The sequence below is a fragment of the Juglans microcarpa x Juglans regia genome, chromosome 3S (genome assembly GCF_004785595.1).
Source record: "Juglans microcarpa x Juglans regia isolate MS1-56 chromosome 3S, Jm3101_v1.0, whole genome shotgun sequence".
In the NCBI taxonomy this organism is placed as follows: Eukaryota; Viridiplantae; Streptophyta; class Magnoliopsida; order Fagales; family Juglandaceae; genus Juglans; species Juglans microcarpa x Juglans regia.
In genome coordinates this window covers 16,606,511-16,627,138 of record NC_054599.1, presented here as the reverse complement: position 1 = coordinate 16,627,138, position 20,628 = coordinate 16,606,511, and the positions used below count along the sequence as shown (strand labels likewise).

At 39.5% G+C, this 20,628-nt stretch overlaps 2 protein-coding genes across 4 annotated transcripts in view; one reads left to right on the top strand and one right to left on the bottom strand.

The window, feature by feature from the left end:
• The first annotated feature begins 1,310 nt into the window (after positions 1-1,310).
• Positions 1,311-6,574, top strand: LOC121258602 (2-phytyl-1,4-beta-naphthoquinone methyltransferase, chloroplastic-like). 3 transcript variants are annotated; one of them, XM_041160153.1, is made up of 8 exons: positions 1,311-1,444; positions 1,572-1,636; positions 1,721-1,811; positions 1,907-1,995; positions 2,224-2,357; positions 2,454-2,515; positions 5,464-5,563; positions 6,281-6,574. In XM_041160153.1, exons 2-8 carry the CDS (start codon positions 1,617-1,619, stop codon positions 6,379-6,381), a joined length of 597 nt encoding a protein of 198 aa, XP_041016087.1. In that variant the 5' UTR covers positions 1,311-1,444; positions 1,572-1,616; the 3' UTR covers positions 6,382-6,574. The 3 variants fall into 3 exon arrangements, with proteins under 3 accessions (XP_041016087.1, XP_041016085.1, XP_041016086.1); XM_041160151.1 differs by having other exon boundaries at positions 1,349-1,467; positions 6,281-6,572; XM_041160152.1 differs by lacking the exon at positions 6,281-6,574 and adding an exon at positions 5,636-5,761 and having other exon boundaries at positions 1,353-1,467; positions 5,464-5,604.
• Positions 6,575-6,805: 231 nt separating this feature from the next.
• LOC121258617 (cysteine-rich receptor-like protein kinase 2) overlaps positions 6,806-20,628 on the bottom strand; it is a 30,647-nt gene continuing 16,824 nt past the window's right edge. Inside the window, exons 2-8 of the mRNA XM_041160169.1 lie at positions 8,899-9,685; positions 8,664-8,777; positions 8,418-8,557; positions 8,095-8,305; positions 7,763-7,997; positions 7,409-7,559; positions 6,806-7,309 (exon numbers count right to left, since the gene is read on the bottom strand). Coding sequence (XP_041016103.1) covers positions 6,971-7,309; positions 7,409-7,559; positions 7,763-7,997; positions 8,095-8,305; positions 8,418-8,557; positions 8,664-8,777; positions 8,899-9,667 — 1,959 coding nt within the window. The 5' untranslated portion in view covers positions 9,668-9,685 and the 3' untranslated portion in view covers positions 6,806-6,970. The remainder of the gene's footprint in view (positions 7,310-7,408; positions 7,560-7,762; positions 7,998-8,094; positions 8,306-8,417; positions 8,558-8,663; positions 8,778-8,898; positions 9,686-20,628) is intronic.

The window sequence follows — 20,628 nt, the reverse complement described above, 5'->3', positions numbered from 1 at the left end:
GAATGATATGTGGTGTAAAGACTTTAAAATATAATTATTCTCAAATATCTTATCTAAGAGAAGAAGATTTTAACAATAATGTTTACATTTAATGGTCTTGATCATTTGAAATTAAGTAAACATTTGCTTTAATAATCTCATTAAAGCATACAAGAAAAAAAAGTCAAATTCTTGAAATTAACTTATGGTGGAAAAACAAAAGATATTATTATTGACAAACAAAAGCAGTACATTATATATGATTTGGAATCAATTGAGCTATAATATTACTGGTAAACTCTCTCTTTGCTATTACTTTTAGGGAAGTTTGGGTACTGAGTCAGGTATTATCAGAATATTTTACTATTATTTATTATTTATATTTTACTACTATTTAATATTTTATTATTATTTTTTTATTATTATTCATAGAATATTTAAAAATATCTCGTTACCCAAATACAACCTAGTCGTGACTTCTAATCACCATATATGTATCTTCTATTTGCAATGGTAGCTTCCGACAAACCCTTTTGGGAAGCAAAGGTACATTTCAAAACTAAGTAACAATGACCCTGAGCTTTGAGCTATTGCTTATTTTTTAATTTCCTTTTTATGCGTTGAGTGGATTATAACAAGGTGTTTGTGCCTCACTCCCTCTTCTTTGTATTTTTAAAGAGTGATTGGTTTACACAAAATCCTTATACAAAAAAATTTACAAATTAACGTGTCTTAATGTTATTCATCAGATTGTAAAACATTTTTTTATTGTAAAATAAATATGACATATTACATTAAGTCATATTAGTTTGTAAACTTCTTTATTTAATATTTTTATGTAGACCAAATATTTAATATGATGCATCCATGGTTAAAAAGAAAATAGAAATGCCCACGTCTACAATTACTCGTGTAAAGTACTGCTTTTCAAATTTATATTTGGATTTGGTAAATGATTCTATGCCTCATGATTTTGTCTTCTCATTTTGATCGTTCATGTATTTAATTTTTTTTTATTTAATGGTTAAGAAAGTAACTATCATTGTATTAATATATTTTTTTATTTTTTAAAAATATTTAAAAAATGTGAAAAAAATAAAAATAAAATTAAAAAACTGGATTTTTGGGACTGATATGTGCCCCAAGCCCCAAAGACACATGTCGAAGCCGAAATTTTCATGAGCTGAGTGGTTGGGAGCATGTTAAAGGCCCGCCTCAGGCCTCACATTGCACGGAGGGGCGCATCAGGTTAGCTCAAGTAGATAAGAGCCCAATGATCTTAACTTTCATTGTCGAGGCTTTTTTATCCACATCTTGGTGAATCTATTTGAACTCGTATGCGTTTGTCTATCCAGAAGGATACGCGGCCTGGAAATGGCTTCCCTTCAGCTCTCTCTTCCTTCAACGTACCGTTTCAGACACAGACCGGTTCGTTGTGCTGACGAGCGCCAAACCCTCTTTAACCGTATAGCTCCTGTCTACGATAATGTGCACCCTTTCCACTCCTTATCTTCTTTTTTCCTTGAATGCATTTCTTTTTAATGGGTTCTCTGTATGTTTTTAATTTTCTAACTCTTTTGAAAATATCGCAGTTGAATGACTTGCTGAGTTTGGGTCAGCATCGAGTGTGGAAAAGGATGGCAGTCTCATGGAGTGGGCAAGTACTTGTTTATTTAATTTTTCGTTTCCAATTATTGAACTTCATGTTTTGTTTTTGTAATATTGGAATTGTGGGTTTCAGAGCCAAAATGGGAGACCAAGTGTTGGATTTGTGTTGTGGAAGTGGGGATTTATCGTTTCTATTGTCCGAGAAAGTGGGATCTAATGGCAAGGTCATTTCCAACACCGACCATTGTCGTAAATGTAATGTTTTACGAAGTTGTTGTGTGATTGTTTTCTTTTACGTTTTTGGGGTCGCGCTTTGCAGGTGACCGGTCTTGATTTTTCACAGGAGCAGTTGTCAGTTGCTTCACTTAGGCAAAACATGTCTCTGAAGACCTGCTACAAGAATATCGAGTGAGCATTGGTAAATCTAGCAGTAATCATTACTTTACATATGATACACTGACCAAGAATATAAAGTGGTTCTCAAAACCATGTATTCGGAAAAAGTGTGTGCTATTCTCTCTTAATTGTTCTTAAAGTCCACTGTAAGTCTGTAACTGCCTCCCCATTTATTAGTTTTTAATTAGAGGCAAAACTAATGAATGCTGCGATGCACTAATATAATGTGTTTCGTTATAGTTGGGTTGAAGGCGATGCCCTTGATTTGCCATTTCCAGATGGCTATTTTGATGCTATTACAATGGGTTATGGGCTACGAAATGTGGTAGATAAGTACAGAGCCATGCAGGAGATGTTTAGGGTCCTAAAACCAGGTCATCTGAGTATAATCTCTCTTTCTCTCTGGAAAGAATGAAATGCAGTGAATTAGAAACTGAGAGCTGATGTTATCATTCTTGTGTGGTTTTCAGGTTCAAGGGTATCCGTCCTTGATTTCAATAAAAGCACTCAACCATTTACGGCATCAATTCAGGTAGTCAGTTTGGGATATGAATGTTTTTTTAATAAAACTTGTAACGCCCCGTCTCCGAGGGTACGGAGAGTTAACTCATATTACCTGATACTCAACTCCAACATTGTTAATACTCTTCCAAAAGCTCCAAATCGAACGTAAACACTTCAAATTTAATTAACCACACATACTCGTATATAAAATCCTCAATACAATAACCCCAAAAATTACCAACTTCTCTACATGTCACATAAACTCACATTTCAACAATATAACTATAAAAAATCACTAATACTCATCGCAAACTTTATATTCTTAATCTATTATTCTTAAGTCATCTCATCCAATTCTTCATGGTCCTGATCCTTAGCTGAAATATCCAAAAATTATCTGAAAATATTGGAGATAAGAGGGGGTGAGTTATCAACAATTCAGTAAGCAGAGAACATATACTAGTATGTAAACATGAGCATTTATAGATTTCAGAATGCAGAACAAAACACTTTTTATTTTCTTTTCAGAATGCAGAGTCAGAACATGCTATCAAAGTATCAAAGCAAAGGTTTCAAAAAAAAAATATTCTTATTCAAAGTCTTTTGGCATAGCATAACTGACCACCATCATACCAGAACATCACAACGCATCAGAGGCCATGTTTAACCCCCGTGGTAGGGTTGTGCAAACCCCGGTAGCTAACCGAGCAGAAACAGAATGTGAATCTTCCTTTTATTTATTCTCGGAGCTCCGAGTGTGCACACAGGAAAGACTACCAGAAAACCACTTTGTTTCTAAAGTGGGTGCACCAGAAACAGAATAGTTGGTACCAATCCAAACAGAAGCCACTATTAGCACCCGTGGTAGGTCAAATAGGTCACCATCCACAAACCACATCCCGATTCAGAATGTCATGCCAAAAATTTTCAGAAATCACATCATATCAGAGTACAAAACATTTTCAGAACAGAACAAAATTTTCAGAAATCACATCACATCAGAGTACAGAACATCTTCATAACATAATAGAATCAGATCACAAAACATAATTTTATGCACAAACTTTCATATTCACTCTCTTTTGCACAGTTCAGAAGCAAAATGAAAAATAGCTCATGTCTACACCAGTCATGCCAGAAAACACTTTATTCTTAAACAGAATCTCATGAGTAATGCAGAACAAATAACTGATGTAGTTTAAATCTCTTTTCATAACAAAACATGGATATTATCAAACTTGACCTCAGTCTATTTTATTTTTATGCAAAATTTAGCATAGGAACGCCGCTTATCTGGACTTCTGAGCTTTTCAGAATTTTCTTCAAAAATGTCGAGTCGACTATAAATCGTCACCTATAAAATAATCACGTAATTTCCGTAAGTTTTCAATCAATCATGGATTTTGATATTTAAACCTAAGCTTCTAAAATAACCTATTTTAATTCCTCAAAACTTAAAATCCTCATAATTCCAAAATATATCATCACTTCCTAAAATCACCAATATCCACTATAGCCAACGTCAAACTCAAAACATCAATATTTAAACTCGAAATATCCAACAAATCTTATAGCATAAACCAATCACACAAACAACTCCATCATCCAATCCAACCGACTCCCTTACTTCTCGGACTCAGTTTGACACAACCAACCAATTCAAAGTAAATATGAGTTAGCGTAAAAATACATTTAAATCTCAAAAGTTCTTTGGAAAAATACTTACAATGCTATAATATAATTTTTGGAATATCACGGAGGTGCTAGAAGTGGCGACACAGCAACGGAATAGTGCAAAATGCACTGTGGCCGAAGGTCTCAAATACCCATTTTTGAATGGGGACAAACCAAGATCCGAAATTGATAGGGTAGGGGTTAGGGATGTCGGTAATGCTAATGGTGGTGTTGGTTGGCCGTGGGTGGCGGCTTAGAGGGCGGTCGAAAACCACAAAGCCCAAAGCGGAAATGAAGTTGGATGTACTTCACCTGTGACAGATCGGGGCTAAGGATGGGTGTATTGGATTGCTAGGAGGTTGATGATGAAGTGGTGAAGAGATGGTGGCCGGAGGTGGGCGACGGCGGCGCTGGAGCGAAGAGAAGGCCGCGGCTTGGTGTTATGCGCGGGGGCTCACGGCGGTGCGAGGGAGGTTGAGGTTGAAGGGGGGTGGTCGTCAGAGGGAGGGGAAGCTAATGGGCTGGGCGGTGTCGCCGGACGGAGGCGGGCTGGTGGAGAACAACGCGGACACAAGGAAAGGAAGAAGACGTCGAATGCAGGAGAGAGAGAGAGGAGAGAAAAAGAAGAAAGAAAAAGAGAAAGAAAAAGAAAAAGAAAAGGAAAAAATGGAGGGAAAGAAATGAGGTCTAATTCTCACATCTTGGGTCACAAGAATGATCCAACGAAAAAGATTTTAAAACAGGAAGTCAATTAAAATAATTTAAACGTAATGATAAAATGAAAATAAAATAATTAAATCCAACAATACAATAATTTTAAAACCCACAAACAGCTAATTTAAATTAAAAAAAAAATTTAAATGCAAAATGATATTTAATATTAAGAAAGCATATCAATATAATTTTCAAATTAAAAACCATAAAAATAAACCAACTAAAAATCCGATGAACTTAAAACAAGAGAACCAATATTTAAATTAATTAAAAAAATCCTTCAATAAAAAAATACACTAAAAATACGGGGTATCACAAAATCTTGTTTCAATCTGGGGTAATTGTTGCATTCGATTATGCATTTAGTATGAATGTTGTTATAGAATGTGACAGGAAGGTTTCTTCACGAATTATGACTCGCCATCTATGATTTTCAAATGATTGATGGCCTTCCTGTTATCGTTCATATGAGTTGCTGTATTTCATTGTATTTTATAGTGTCTTGGTTGTAGGACGTTATGCTCAACACTAAGTGTACCTGTTGCCGAAATGGAAATAGATTTTTCTTAAATGTCTTGATTTTGCTAGGAATGGATGATTGACAATGTTGTAGTCCCAGTGGCAACTAGTTATGGGCTTGCAAAGGAGTATGAATATTTGAAAAGCTCAATTAGGGAATTTTTAACAGGTTCGTTGTTTCTTGAGTAACTGTGCACATGCTATTTTAGGTGGATCAGTTGGCAATATCTCTGTAGATTAAAAAATCTTCAAATAAAAAAATTTGCTTATTTTTGCGAATAATGCATATTGATTTCCACCCTCCACCTAACAGGTGTTTTACATTTTGCATCCCAAACTATTAAAACTTGCACATTGGATCATCAAACTAATAGTTTTTTTGTCATATAAGACCCTGCATCCAAATGTGACCGTTAAGATGAGGAAAATAGGCTACGCGACACTCTTGACTATTGGATCTTAGCAAAGGGTGCTATTTGACTCTGAGCAATAGTTACAGAGTGCAATGTATCGTTTTTAGTATTTTGGGGTGCAAAGTGTAAATCACCTATTAATTGGAGTGTGGAAGTTTACTTTTCTCATGCATATTTGATTACTATACTTTGTATCTAGAATGGATCAATACAAAAGAGTTGCTTGCTTGAAATTTTTATTGGTATTTCACGATATTGCCATATGTTTATACACTGATTAAATTTTATGAAGCGCTGGAAAAGTGGTCGGTTTTGACATGGTTTGTCTATTATTTTGTGTCTAGGAATGGTAGATTTCCAATACATTAAGAAATTGTTAGAAGATAAATTGCCGAATAAAAAGTTTCTGAGCTATAGGGGCAGTGTGTTTCCACAGTAATTTCTTTCCATCCGAATTTTATTGTTTGATTCAGGGAAGGAGCTGGAGAAGGTTGCTTTACAAGTAGGATTCTCAAGTGCCAGACATTATGAGATTAGTGGAGGCATCATGGGCAACCTAGTAGCCAAACGTTAGATGCATGGATGGTATTCGTCCGGGTAGAGTCGATTACTTTACAAGAAAGAACTCATTGTGTATGAATGTCAGTACTCAAGTTGTAGGCTCAAAAAATCTAAAGTTTTCATATTTCTGTGTTTTCTTGTATTGCTGAACTGGAATGTCAGTAGAACACAGCTTATGAAATAATAGCAGCCTAAATTTATTTTTTCCTTCTCACATTGTTTCTTTCTTTGGAGTTTCAGTTGCTTCATTAGATATTTAACATAACTGGAGAAGATATTGTAATGTTGATTTCCATTTATGAAGTTTATACTCAAATAATACAAGAAAACTGCTAATTGTGTGATTTTGACTGAGGTCATATCCTGTATTTGACGAGTTGAGATGTTAATAAATAACATAAATTTACAACATCGACCACGCAAATTTGGAAGAGTAGAGAACTTGCAACCAGAAGCTGAGGCCATGTTTGTAACCTGAGACCTGTGGTTTCTTTCAGTTGAGTAGAGAACTTGCAAGCACCTGGGTTCTCCAAGAAACCATTCATTCTCCCTAAAATGTCACCAATGGCAGATACAACTGTCCTGAGATGGCAGCAATATGGTCACCTGGGACGGAATGAACTCTGGGAGACTGTAGCAATCGAATCAGACATTCCTGCTTTGAGGGTGTAAAGTGAGTCTTCACACGTGTCATTCAGATCCATGGTTGTTTTGTCTACAAAGGGTGGATTTGTTGGTGCAGGAAGGTGCTCCTTCTTTGTTAGCATCTGCAAAGCCTTTGACATTGTTGGTCTCAATGAAGGAATCTCTTGGGTGCACAGAAGTCCGATGTGCACTACTCTCAAGATCTCATTCTTAATATTGCTGTTGTGGTGATTATGCAGCATTAGATTTGAATCATATAATTCCTCGACTTTCCCTGATTGAAAATGCTTCCATGTCTATTTTGACCACAAAGAAAGGGTATACATGAGGACATTTAGTTAATCTTGAAAGGATATTTTATCCTATCTTTGAAAGGATAAAGTTGTGAATCTTACTGCTGCGACTAGGCTGTCCGAGTATTCTGAGGTTTTGCTCCTGTTGTTCTGCTTACCCATAACAATCTCTAACACAAGCACCCCAAAGCTGTACACATCCGCCTTTTCTGTCAACTGGCCATGGGCTAGGTACTCTGGAGCCATATATCCTCTAAAAATTCATGTAAAGAAATCACTATACTGTCTACTACAAAGTGAACAAACCTATAAACACATCACCTACCTGTCTTTTATCACTAATACACGTTCTTACATTGTTCTAAAATGTTAGTTTATTACCAAATTATAGGCGTGAATCTGACATTTCAAAGCCATTCAATGATTCAAACAATTATATAGGAATATAATTCTTACAGTGTTCCTGCAATGACAGTGGTTATGTGGCTCATATCTTCTTCGAATGTCCTGGCTAACCCAAAATCTGCAATTTTAGCACGAAGTCTCGTATCTAATAAGATGTTACTGGCTTTTATATCTCTATGAAGGATTCTGATATTCGAGTTCTCATGAAGGTAGACTAAACCTTCTGCTGTCCCTACAATAATCTCATGTCTCTTTTCCCAGTTTAGTGCTTTACCTTTGTTTGCATCTGTCATTTTAATTGAAACAATTGAAATAGTTACCATTGTTAGAATCCATCGTTGGGATTACATTTTTGGCACTAAAATGTAAGAATTAGTGATTACCAAAGATGAAACGATCAAGGCTTTTGTTGGGCATGAGCTCATAGATAAGAAGGCTTTCAGGTCCAGAGCAGCTGCAACCTAGTAACCTGACTAGATTCTTGTGTTCAACACTACTTACAATGTTAACTTCATTGTAGAAATCTGCCGCTCTATGTCGATTGTTGAAGAAAAGTCTTTTGACAGCAATCTCTCTTCCATCTGGCAGAATTCCCTGCGATGGAGGGAGGATTTGGTTATTTTTAAGATAATTTTTGAAATTCTAGGAATATGGAAATTGAAAGAGGGGGAGGATTATGTATAGGGGAGGAATGGAGAGAAACTACCTTATAAACTGATCCAAATCCTCCTTGTCCAAGCTTGTTGGCATCATCAAAAGCACTTGTAGCCTTCTCTATTGTGGAATACTTGAAATTCAAGCTACTGTCATTAAGAATTTTCACCAATTTTTCTGCATCATTTGAACCTATGGAGCCGGAAAAAGGAAAGAGAAAGAAAGAAAGATTAATTACTTTGAATGTGATCAATAATCAGCAAGAAGTACTACAATGTTCCAAGATAAGCATTTTTACCTCTTCTTTTCTTCTGTATATATCTGCGCTTCTTGATATATACACCAATTGCTATTACAACTACCAAAACAATCACCAAACTGACAACTGAAACTACTATCACTATGGTGGTAACTGCACAACAATAAACCCATGATCCAGCAAAAATTGTTCAAGAGAGATGTTATCTTCCTTGACACCACAAGTATGGACCCCTAACATTATGCTCCATGTTATAACTTGATAATTCATTTACCTCTTGAATTTCCATTTCCAAGTTCCTTGTTAAGGAAGTCTTTGTCCGAATACTGCATGAAGCAGCCGGTGTTCAGAGCTCGGCCCTCCGACCAAGGCAAGCATTCCAACATCGAAGCTGATGCATTATCCAAACAGGCTCTACAAGAGCTAACATTCAGATTCCTCCAACAATTAGCCAGCACATAAGCTGACTCATTTACTGCCACAGGCACAGACACATGTGCCCTTCCATAGCCTTTGTCCCTTAGTGCAGCCTTAGTAGCACGCCTCACAGCTTGTCTCACTGATGCTCCGAACGTCGAGTTCTTCCTTGTCGTATTCCCACACACAGCCCTGTCACCAGGTCCTTTATACTCTTCAAAGAAGCTATAATTCTCGGACCTCATGAAGCAACCATCGAGGTAAATGCGAGCCTCATTGTAAGGGAAGCACTTAGGAATAACTGTGCGAGCCTCGGCATAGCATAATACACAGTCAAGTAATGGGAGATCCCCATAGCACTGAGCAAGGCCAAAGTTAGTATCAGGGCCTGAACCAGTGACTGCTACTCCAAAGCCTGAAACTCGCATTTGCTCACTTATTCTTTCTGTTGTAGCAATAAAATTTGGAACAAAGATGGTGCTGTTGTTTTCATGTTGGAGGCCACACATTATACGGACTGTTTGTGACCTTGGATCCCCCAGTACTGTTGTTTCCAGGAGTAAAAGAATCATGATAACAAGGAAAGTAACATATTGACAAGGGACTGATGGGTATTCTTGCTTCATTCTGGGATGATTCTGGACCTGTAAGAACATTTAACATGTAACATGAAATTGGGAAAGAAAATTTGTCAGCACAAAGAATGACAATTTTAGGCAACAAATCGAGCAAGAAAACATTCCTGATACTGATTGTGTGGCCACCATGTTAAGCAATCCTCTCACCGAAATGGTGGGAATCCAACAACCTTTGGATTGTAAAATACTTTTTCTTTTTTCTTTTTTGTAAATAAATTCTAATATATCAAAAATTCAATTTATAAGACGGTGTAATAACATATCGCCTAGTAATATACTTAAATGACATAAATGATTTGAAAGAGAAATTTTGAATTTTGAATCTTACAAATTAAAATTTTACCTGTGATATAGATGATTTACTCTACACACCAATTTAATAATAAAATAACAATCAATTTTTAACCTTTTTAATAAGTTTTGTGAATTAGCATTCTCTGTTACCGTACTATTGAAGACATATGTCACAGCTAAGTCAAAGAAGGTAACCAACCACCTTCCACATCCAACTATTTTTGGGATTTTTGATAAAATTAATGTGGAAAGTTGTATAAGAACAATTTTCTTACAATCTAATTATAACTGAGTATAATTTTTTTTTTCATTTACTTTGAGAAGCTACAAGGGTATTTTTTAATTAAACTAGAAAAAATAAATATTTTAATATAATCCCACAAAAATACAAAAATTAGCTTGAAAACATTATTTTTTTTGCACCAAAAAAAAAAAAAAAAAGCAGCAGAAAAAAAAAACTGAAATGAAAATAAAAACAACATAAAAAACAAAAACTAGACGAAAAAAGTGAAACTAGCAATTCAAAAGTTGCCCCGTTTAGATTCGAAAATTACCTCAACTCATCTCATATCATCATTATAACTTTTTCAAATTCTTACATAAAATATAATAAACAATTAAACTTTTCTAAATCTCAAAACAATAATAATATTAAAAATAATATTCTAACAATATTTTATTGAACTCAATAAAACTCTCTCAACTCATCTTTGAATTCAAAAGAGGCCCACTCAACGTGGGGTCAGTTTGGGGCTTAATTCCGTTTAACATTCTATCTTAATTTGCTTTCGGAAATCAATGACAACACATGGCTTTTGCTTTTCAATTCAATTTTGTTTTAGAATTTGAAAAAGTTGAATTATTATTTTTATTTTGTTTGAAAGTTTAAAAAAATTATAATAATTAGGTAATGATTAGATGAAAAGGTTAAAAATTTAAAATTTAAAATTTAAAAATATTTATGTTTTGTGTTGTTTGTATATTGAGATGAGATGAAATAAGTTTGAAAGATTTCGCTATCCAAACCAGGCCTTATTGGCTGGAATTGTATGGCCTAACTCTTGAGATCAAAGAGTGGAGAGATTTGTTTTCTTTCTTGGTTTTTCATTATCAGTAACTTTACTTGCCCATAGTACTTATGTGGCAGTCAAAGATGCTATCTTACCCAAAATTAATTAGAATTATTCTATTCTCAAGTCAAAGTATATAGCACATTATCTATATTACTTAAATAATAATATTTGATTTCTAAGATTTAAATATTAAAACTTAACTTTCAAATCAAATTCTGTAACGTAATGAATAGTATAAAGTGTGAAATCTTAAAATAGTACTGTACTCAAAGACGCCTCCCAAGAGCCATAACCAAAACTACCACACCACATGTACATTAACCGACATCCATTAAATATTCAATCTGATAAGGGGATCCACCATTCCTACCAGCACCGCTAACTTGTTCTGTGTCTGTTCTTGTTCCTATTTTTCTAAAGGATAAGATCACATGCTGTGAAGGGAGTAAATCCCTTGGGTTGGGCTGAAGCAAGGCCCAGGTAAGTGCCTAGATACAAGGTCTGGGTTGGGTCGGGCTGAAGGTAAGGCCCAGGTTAGAGCCCAGATATAAGGTCTGGATTGGGTCGAATAGTGGCGCCTAGGTCAAAACCTTAAGGAAGAAGGAATATTGCATTCAATGCTAGACGGGAAAACATGCGAAGGTTCACACCAAGCATTAATGAGATAGGAGGAACCCAGGACAGAAAACATGCCACATTCAATATGGCCCAAGGCAGAAAACACGCCGTATTCAATACGTCCCAGAGTAGAAGGTGTGCCACATTCAATGCGACCCAAGGCCCGAGTAGCACACAACAACCCTAAGCAATTCATAGCTTGGTGAACTGATAGCACAAAGATAGCTCGATGAGTAGACAACGTGAATATATTATCTCCAACTATACAACGCTTCACTACCATGGAGACCAGGTCAGGAAGTATAAATAAACACTACCTGCAGAAAACAGGTAGGATATCTTACACTTTCATCTTCACTATTACTCATCTTCATCTTCTATACCATAACTAACTTAAGCATCGGAGGATCAATAGACCCTGAGGTCCCCCCATTTGTTACTTTGCAGGTGATCGCTCGAACACTGTCTATGCAGAATTGTCTAGGCCCGCGAAACACGACATTAACAGTGAGTCTGTGGGATCTTTGTTGTACCATAACCAGCGTGTCCTTCGTATGCCAGCAATAATACACTCTTTGGGTTTGTATCATGAAAGAACATAGTTTGAAGCAATGGAAGGAAAACTCAATGAACAAACTGAAGTAATACGAAAACTCATGGAGGAATTGGAGACCCTTCGACAAGAAAATGCTGTCTTGCGAAGGGGTGATGCAGAACTAGAAGCAGATCGACAAAGTCATCACTCTGAGGCTCGTCCTCCTTCCGACGCGTCCGCTGTAGTTGAAGAGCAACATAGGGTCAACATGTAGATCCAAATAGAAGTGGCTAAACAGATGGGCCAGCCCTCTACGGTAGATCAACTTCTCACAAGCGCGGAACTACCATAGAGTGCTGAGATTATGGCAGTACCTCTACCTCCGAGATTCAAAGTTCTTGAGATAGAAGCATATGATAGGGCAAAAGACCCGTTGGAACACCTAGAGACTTTCAAGGCACATATGACCCTCCACGGTTTCCCCAATGAGGTAGCATGCATAGCTTTGCTCGGAAAACCTCGACCACACTGAGGGAGTTTATGGATTGCGTAGACGGTTTCATAAACAAGGAAGATACACTCCAAGCACTAACTGCCCCCAGGTAGAGTGACTTGGAGAGAGCAGACAAAAAGATAGCAGACCAAACTAAAGGATCGAACCGGGATGACTACAAAAAGAGGACTTACGAAACAAAGGGTAAAGGAGAGCAAGTTCGACAGGGAAAACTCAGACCTCGTATACACTGGTGGAAACTAAGGGGAATCCAAATTTACAAGAAGAGCAAAGACGGGGTTCGTCACGTCCCAGATATTGCTCCTATCATAGAAGTGGCAGACATAATACATAAGATTACTATACAAGGAAGAAAAAGATGGAAGACCTAGAGGTCCGAGTTGGCTGCCATGAAGACGAGAGGAATGGCCACAACGCAACTATCGTCCCTACTCTTGGAGAGACTGAAACCAAAGCCCCATTCGAAGAAACTAGATTCCTACTCATAGGAATCACAACCCAACTTGTAGAGATCAAGATTCTGCTCGGAGAAGTGGTACTCGAAGAAGTCAAAGTCCTATCTGGAGAAATAGAAGCCCTAATAGAAGAAGAACCACGAATCCATAATAAGGAAGTCCACGTCAAAGAAACTTGGATAGAGAAGAACCTCCGATAGGCGAAATCAACACCATAGCTGGAGGATACGTTGGAGGGGGGACAACCTTCTCGGCATGAAAGGCCCATGCAAGGAAGGTGAGATATGAAGAGGTATTCTCTGCCTACAAACCATCCCTTAACAACAGGGATCAAACCAAAGAACATCTTATAACTTTCAGTGGAAAAGATGGAGAAGGATTTTCATGCCCCCATGAATATGCTCTAGTAGTAACAACATAAATTGCTAACTATCAGACAAGAAGAGTATTGATTGACAACGGAAGCTTTGCCGACATCCTCTTTTGGGAGCCATTCACTAAAATGGAGATCACTCCTGGTCGATTACGACTGGCACCTACGCCCCTCCAAGGTTTCACTGGGGATATGATCCAGCCTATCGGAGCAATCACTCTATCCGTATTAGCCAGAACGGCCCCTAAAACGCTGTCTCTATGGTAGATTTCTTGTGGTGAAATCCCCATCCTCATACAATGCAATTCTTGGACGTCCATCCTTGAATCAGATGAAGGCTGTAACCTCCACATATCATCTAAAGGTGAAGTTCTCAACCCCGTCAAGAGTGGGTGAAATACGTGGCGAACAATAGACTGCAAGAGATTGCTATACCTGAGAAATGAAGTCCAAAGCAATAGCTATACAAGCCCTCGAGGAAGACCACGGGAGAACAATCTTACCCCCAGCTTCTGCATTGACAGAACTGGATAGAGAAGTAAGAGACAAAAAGGCTTTGAGGCAAGCAGTGCCCAATGAGCCATTAGTTCTGATACCAGTAGATCCCGAGAAACTGAAACGAATTTGTGCGAATGGGATCTAAGATGTCTATCAAGTTGAGCCAGTCCATGAGGCAACTTCTCATCAAACATCGAGATGTGTTCGCTTGGAGTCATGAAGAAATTCTTGGCCTTGACGTGTCAGTAATAGAACACCACCTCAGTGTAAATCCTAAGGCGAAAAAGATCAAACAAAAAGGTCGTAGCTTCAGTGCTAAGAAGTATGCGGCCATCGCCAAGGAAGTAGATCACCTTTTGGCCGCGGGGTTCGTCCGAGAAGTTCATTATCCAAAATGGCTTTCCAACGTTGTACTGGTAAAAAAGGCAAGTGAAAGTGGAGAATGTGTGTGGATTTCACTGATCTGAATAAAGACTGTCCTAAAGACAGCTTTCCCCTCCCAAGGATAGACTTAATAATGGATCCAACAGCCGGGCACACCCTACTTAGCTTTATAGACGCACACTCTAGTTACAATCAGATCAGGATGAGCTTTGATGATGAGGAAAAAATTGCATTTATCACGGATCGAGGCCTTTACTGCTACAGAGCGATGCCATTTAGTCTAAAAAATATGGGAGCAACGTACCAATGATTGGTATCGAATGTTCAAAAATCAGACTGGGCGGAACATGAGAGTTTATGTAGATGACCTTTTGGTTAAAAGTAAGTAACCAGAACAATATCTTGATGATCTTCAGGAAGCTTTTGTGGTATTTAGAAAATACAAAATGAAGCTTAATCCACAGATGTGTGTTTTTGGAGTTGAGTCGGGGAAATTCTTAAGATTCATGGTCTTCGAGCGTGGAATTGAGGCTAATCCTGAAAAAGTTAAAGCAATTGCAGATATGCCGCCACCTCGAACAATTAACAAGGTTCAAAGATTCACCGAAAGGATAGCTGCCTTGAGTTGATTCGTTGCAAAATCGACCGATTGGTGCTTTCATTTCTTCAAAGTCCTACGAAAAGCACGAGAATGGGATGAAGAGTGTGAACAAGCCTTCAATGAGTTAAAGGAATATCTGGCCCATCCACCTCTGCTCAGTCAAACCATACTAGGAGAAGATTTAATTGCCTACCTGGCAGTATCACCCAGTGTAGTGTCCACCATATTGACTCGAAAAGAAGAAGGAATTTAACGGCCCGTTTACTACATAAGCAAAGCCTTTCGAGGTGTAGATGCCGATATCCCTGAACGTAAATGTTAGCATTCGCATTAGTAATCACTGCCATACGGTTAAGGCCATATTTTCAAGCTCACCCAATAAAAGTGCTAACCAATGTCCCGCTAAGAAAAATATTACAAAAACTTGATACATCTGGTCGAATGACTAACTGGGCGGTTGAATTAAGTGAGTTCAAAATTGAGTATCTTCCACGTACAACAATTAAGGGCCAGGTAGTGGCAGATTTTGTAGCTGAATTCTCAAACTTTATGGAGGGGATAACCATTATGCCCTAGGGCAAGCCTTGGCAGGATTACACACTCAAGCTCATCCTGCCGGGCTGGAGGAAGAGTGGGGGTGCACATAATAACAGACTCAGGAGAAAAGCTTGACTACACACTTAAGCTCGGGTTCAAGGTCACTAATAATGAGGCCGAATATGAAGTACTCTTATCAGGTCTGATAATTGCTAGATTGTTAGGAGCCACTAAAGTCAAATTAAAAGCTAATTCCCATATAATAGTTGGACAAGTAACCAGACAATTCCTTACTAAAGGAGAGAATTTGAAGAGATATCTCCAATGGGTAGGAGAAGAACGTGAGCTCTTCCAATATTCTTTCGTTTAGCACAGGATGGGAGAGAACCAGGAAGCAGATCGTCTAGGAAAGGCTGCCTCAGGACAAGAAGAAATGCCCCTCCCAGATCATACCGTAATTCTGACTATTGACGTAGGAGCTGTTGGGATTCGAATATCCACAATTTAGGTATTACAACCCCCGGAATGGGCCATCGATATTCTAAAATTCCTTCAGGAGGAAGTTATTCCAAAAAACCAAGAAGAAGCACGGAAGATCAGGAATCGAGTGGCTTGCTTCACATTAGTGGAAGGAATCCTGTATAAAAGAGATTTTGCCGAGCCCTTTTTGAGATCTATCTCTTCCAAGCAGGCCTAGTATGTACTAGCAGAGATACACGAAGGAATTTGCGGGAATCATTCTCGCGGAAGGGCACGAGCAGTACGAGCTACACGGGCAGGGTACTATTGGCCTAACTCTCTCAAAGATGCGGAAGATTTTGTAAAAAAATGCCTCAAATGCCAAGAGTACGATCCTATTGTTCATAGCCCCCCGAAAAGCTCACCTCTGTTACTTTCCCATGGCTCTTTGCACAGTGGGGATTGGACCTCATTGGACCTCATTGGCCCCCTCTCCCTGCAGGTAAAGGAGGAGTAAAATTTGTCGTAGTAGCAGTTGATTACTTCACGAAATGGGTGGAAGCAGAAGCCCTAGCAACGATCACAACGCGGACGATTACAAACTTTCTTTGAAAATCTATAATTTGCCGCTGCGAAATTTCCCAAAGCTTTATATCTAACAATGGAAGACAAATCGAATGCTCCCACTATCGAGAATGGTGCTCGAAACTCAGAATGAAAACTAAGTACTCCTTTCCAAGACATCCGTAGGCCAATGGGTAAGTAGAAGCCACCAACAAGACACTACTTAACATTTTGAAGAAAAAGTTGGGAAACCAAAAAGGGGAATGGGCTGAAAAACTTTCCAGCACATTATGGACGTACTGAACATCAGTAAGAACTCCTACTAGGGAAACTTCCTGCGCCCTTGTCTATGGAACTGCAACCACAATACTAGCCGAAGTGGCAATACCTACGTACTGCGTACAACATTTCAACCAAGAAGGCAACAATGAAAGATTGAGAGAAAACATGGATTTCTTACAAGAAAGGCAGGAGGAAGTAGTAAGTCGAGCAGTAGCCAATAAACAGAAAGTTGAATAGTACTTTAACAAACGAGTCCGACCCCGCACCTTCAAGGTGGGAGGCATGGTTTTAAAACAAACGAGAGTAACTAATCAAGAAGAGGGCAAGCTAGGCCCCAGATGGGAAGGTCTGTATTTAGTAACAGTAATTGGGAGACCTGGCTCTTATTGACTTAAGCACCAAGAAGGTCACGAATTGCCCCACCATGGAATGCCGAGTACTTAAAGAAGTATTTTGTATAAAAAGCCAAAGCCTGGCTTAACAGTGTAAGATTATAATTTATTAATTAAATTTTCCCAGAACTAAATTCAAATGTTGCATTATCCTTGTCTCGTGCAAACAGCTCAAATCAAACAAGCTCAGTCACTAGATTGGCTACGAAGTATTAGCTAAGGACTAGAGGCATGAGCTTTGCCCTGATAAGAGCTATCCAGAACGCAAGTCCCTTGACTTGTCGAGCTTTGTGCAAGGTTGGGGCCTGCGATGCATTGACAAGGGAGCAGGGCCTTTGGGCTCTGCCAACACACAAGAGCTAGTTGGAATACAAGCCAGTCCCTAAATTAGACTTGCTGGCCTTCACGGGGTATAAGCACAACCTTAAGATTGGCCACAAAGTATTAGCTAAGGACTAGAGCCATGAGCTCCGCCCTGATAATAGCTATTTGGAACGCAAGTCCCATAACTTTTCAAGTTTTGTGCAAGGTTGCTGCCTGCGATGCATTGGCAAGGGACCAGGGCCCTTGGGCTCTACCAAGTCATAAGAGCCAGTTGGAATACAAGCCAGTTCCTAGATTGGACTTGCCCGCCTTCGTAGGGTATAACCATAGCCCCAAGATTGGCCACAAAGTATTAGCTAAGGACCAGAGCCATGAGCTCTGCCCTAATAATAGCTATTAAAAATGCAAGTCCCATGACTTTTCGAGATTTGTGCAAGGTTGTTGCCTGCGATGCATTGGCTAGGGAGCAGGGCCCTTAGGATCTACCAACCCTTTAGAGCAAGTTGGAATACAGGCTAGTCCCTACATTGGACTTGTTGGCCTTCGCTGGGTACAAGCCTAGTTTCTAGATTGGCCACGAAGTATTAGCTAAGGACCAGAGCCATGAGCTCTGTCGAGAAAATAACTATTTAGAATGCAAGCCCCATGGCTTGTCGAGTTTCATGCAAGGTTGCAGCTTGCGATACATTGGTTAGGAAGTAGGGCCCTTGGGCTCTGCCAACCCACAAGAGCCAGTAGGAATACAAGCCAGTCCCTATATTGGACTTATTGGCCTTCGCGGGGTATAAGCACAGCCCCAAGATTGGCCACAAAGTATTAGCTAAGGACCAAAGCCATGAGCTCTGCCCTGATAATAACTATTCGAATGCAAGTCCCATGACTATTTGAGCTTCGTGCAAGGTTGCTGCCTGCGATGCATTGGTTAGGGAGCAAGGCCCTTAGGCTTTTACAACCCATAAGAGTTAGTCAGAATACAGGCCGGTCCCTAGATTGGACTTGCTGGCCTTCGCAGGATACAAGCCCAATTCCTATATTAGCCACGAAGTATTAGCTAAGGACCCAAGCCATGAGCTCTGCCCTAACAATAGCTATTCCGAACCGAAATCCCATGGCTTGTCGAGCTTCATGCAAGATTGTAGCCTGCGATGCATTGGTTATGGAGCAAGGACCTTGGGCTCAGCCGACTCACAAGAGCCAGTCGAAAGACAAGCTAGTCCCTAGATTGGACTTACCGACTTTCGCGGGGTATAAGCCTAATCTCAAGATTGGCCACAAATTATTAGTTAAGGATCAGAGCCATGAGGTTTGCCCTTATAATAGCTATTCGGAATGCAAACCCAATGACTTGAGCTTCTTGCAAGGTTGCTGCCTTCAATGCATTGGCTAAGGAGCAAGGCCCTTGGGCTCTACGAACCCACAAGAATAGTTGGAATACAAGCCAGTCCCTAGATTGGACTTACTGGCCTTCGCGGGGTACAAGCCTCGTCTTTAGATTGGCCACGAAGTATTAGCTAAGGACCAGAACCATTAGCTCTGCCCTAATAATCGCTACTTGAAACGCAAGTCCAATGATTTGTAGAGGTTTGTGCAAGATTGCTGTCTGCGATGTATTAGCTAGGTAGTAGGGCCCTTGGGCACTGCCAACCCACAATAGTATGTCAGAATACAAGAAAGTTACAAGATTGGACTTGCCGGCCTTTGCGAGATACAAACCTAGCCACTTGACAGGCGACAAAGGAAGAAAAAGGAAGGATGGCAAAAATGGAATGCAGTACCAAGAATATGTAAATCCTACAAAAAATTTCAAATCTAACAAGCCCAGTCTCTAAATTAGCCACGAAGTATTAGCTAAGGACCAAGGCCTTGAGCTCTGCCCTGATAATAGATATTCAGAACGCAAGTCCTATGACTTGTCGAGTTTTGTGTAATGTTGTTGCCTGCGTTGCATTGGCTAGGGAGCAATGCCCTTGGGCTCTATCAACCCACAAGAGCTAGTCGGAACACACGCCGGTCTCTAGATTGGGCTTGCCGGCTTTCGTGGGGTACAAGCCCAGTCTCTAGATCGGTCATGAAGTATTAGCTAAGGACTAGAGCCATGAGGTCTGCCCTGACAATAGCTATTCGAACGCAAGTGCCAAGACTTGTCAAGTTTCGTGCAAGGTTGCGGCCAGCGATGCATTGGTTAGGAAGCAGTGTCCTTGGGCTCTGCCAACCCACAAGAGGCAATCGGAGTACAAGCCTGTCCCTAGGTTGGACTTGCCGACCTTGGCAGGGTACAAAGTCTCTAGATTGGTCACTAAGTACTAGTTAAGAACCAGAGGCATTAGCTCTACCTTGATAATAGCTATTTGTAACTCAAGTCCAATGACTTGTCGAGCTTCGTGCAGGGTTGCTGCCTATGATGCATTGGCTAAGGAGTAGGACTGTTAGGCTCTGCCAACCCACAAAGGCCAATTGGAATACAAGCCAGTCCCTAGATTGGACTTCCTGACCTCTGCGGGGTACAAACCCAGTCTCTTTATTGGCCGTAAAGGAAGAAAAATGAAGGATGACAAAAATGGAATGTAGCACTGAGAATACAGAAATCCTACAAAAAGTTTAAATCAAACAAGCCCACTCTCTAGATTGGGCACGAAGTATTAGCTAAGGACCATGGCCATGAGCTCTGTCCTTATAATATCTATTCGAAACGCAAGCCCAATGACTTCTCAAGCTTCATGCAAGGTTACTGCCTATGAAGCATTAGCTAGGGAGGAGGGCCCTTGGGCTCTGTCAACCCACAAAAGCCAGTCGGAATACAAGCTAGTCCCTAGATTGGACTTACTGGCCTTCGTGGGGTACAAGCCCAGTCTCTAGACTGGCCACTAAGTGTTAGCTAAGGACCAAAGCCATTAGCTCTGCCCTGACAATAACTATTTGGAACGCAAGTCCCATGACTTGTCGAGCTTCGTGCAATGTTGCTGCCTGTGATGCATTGGCTATGGAGCAGGACCCTTGGGCTCTGCCAACCTACAAGAGCTAGTTGGAATAGAAGCTAGTCCTTAGA

Coding starts and splice junctions, on each gene's coding strand:
- LOC121258602 (XM_041160151.1), top strand. CDS start 1,354: ATGGCTTCCCTTCAGCTCTCTCTTCCTTCAACGTACCGTTTCAGACAC. Junction 1,996..2,223: donor ACCTGCTACAAGAATATCGA/GTGAGCATTGGT, acceptor GTTTCGTTATAG/TTGGGTTGAAGGCGATGCCC. Junction 5,564..6,280: donor AATTAGGGAATTTTTAACAG/GTTCGTTGTTTC, acceptor TGTTTGATTCAG/GGAAGGAGCTGGAGAAGGTT.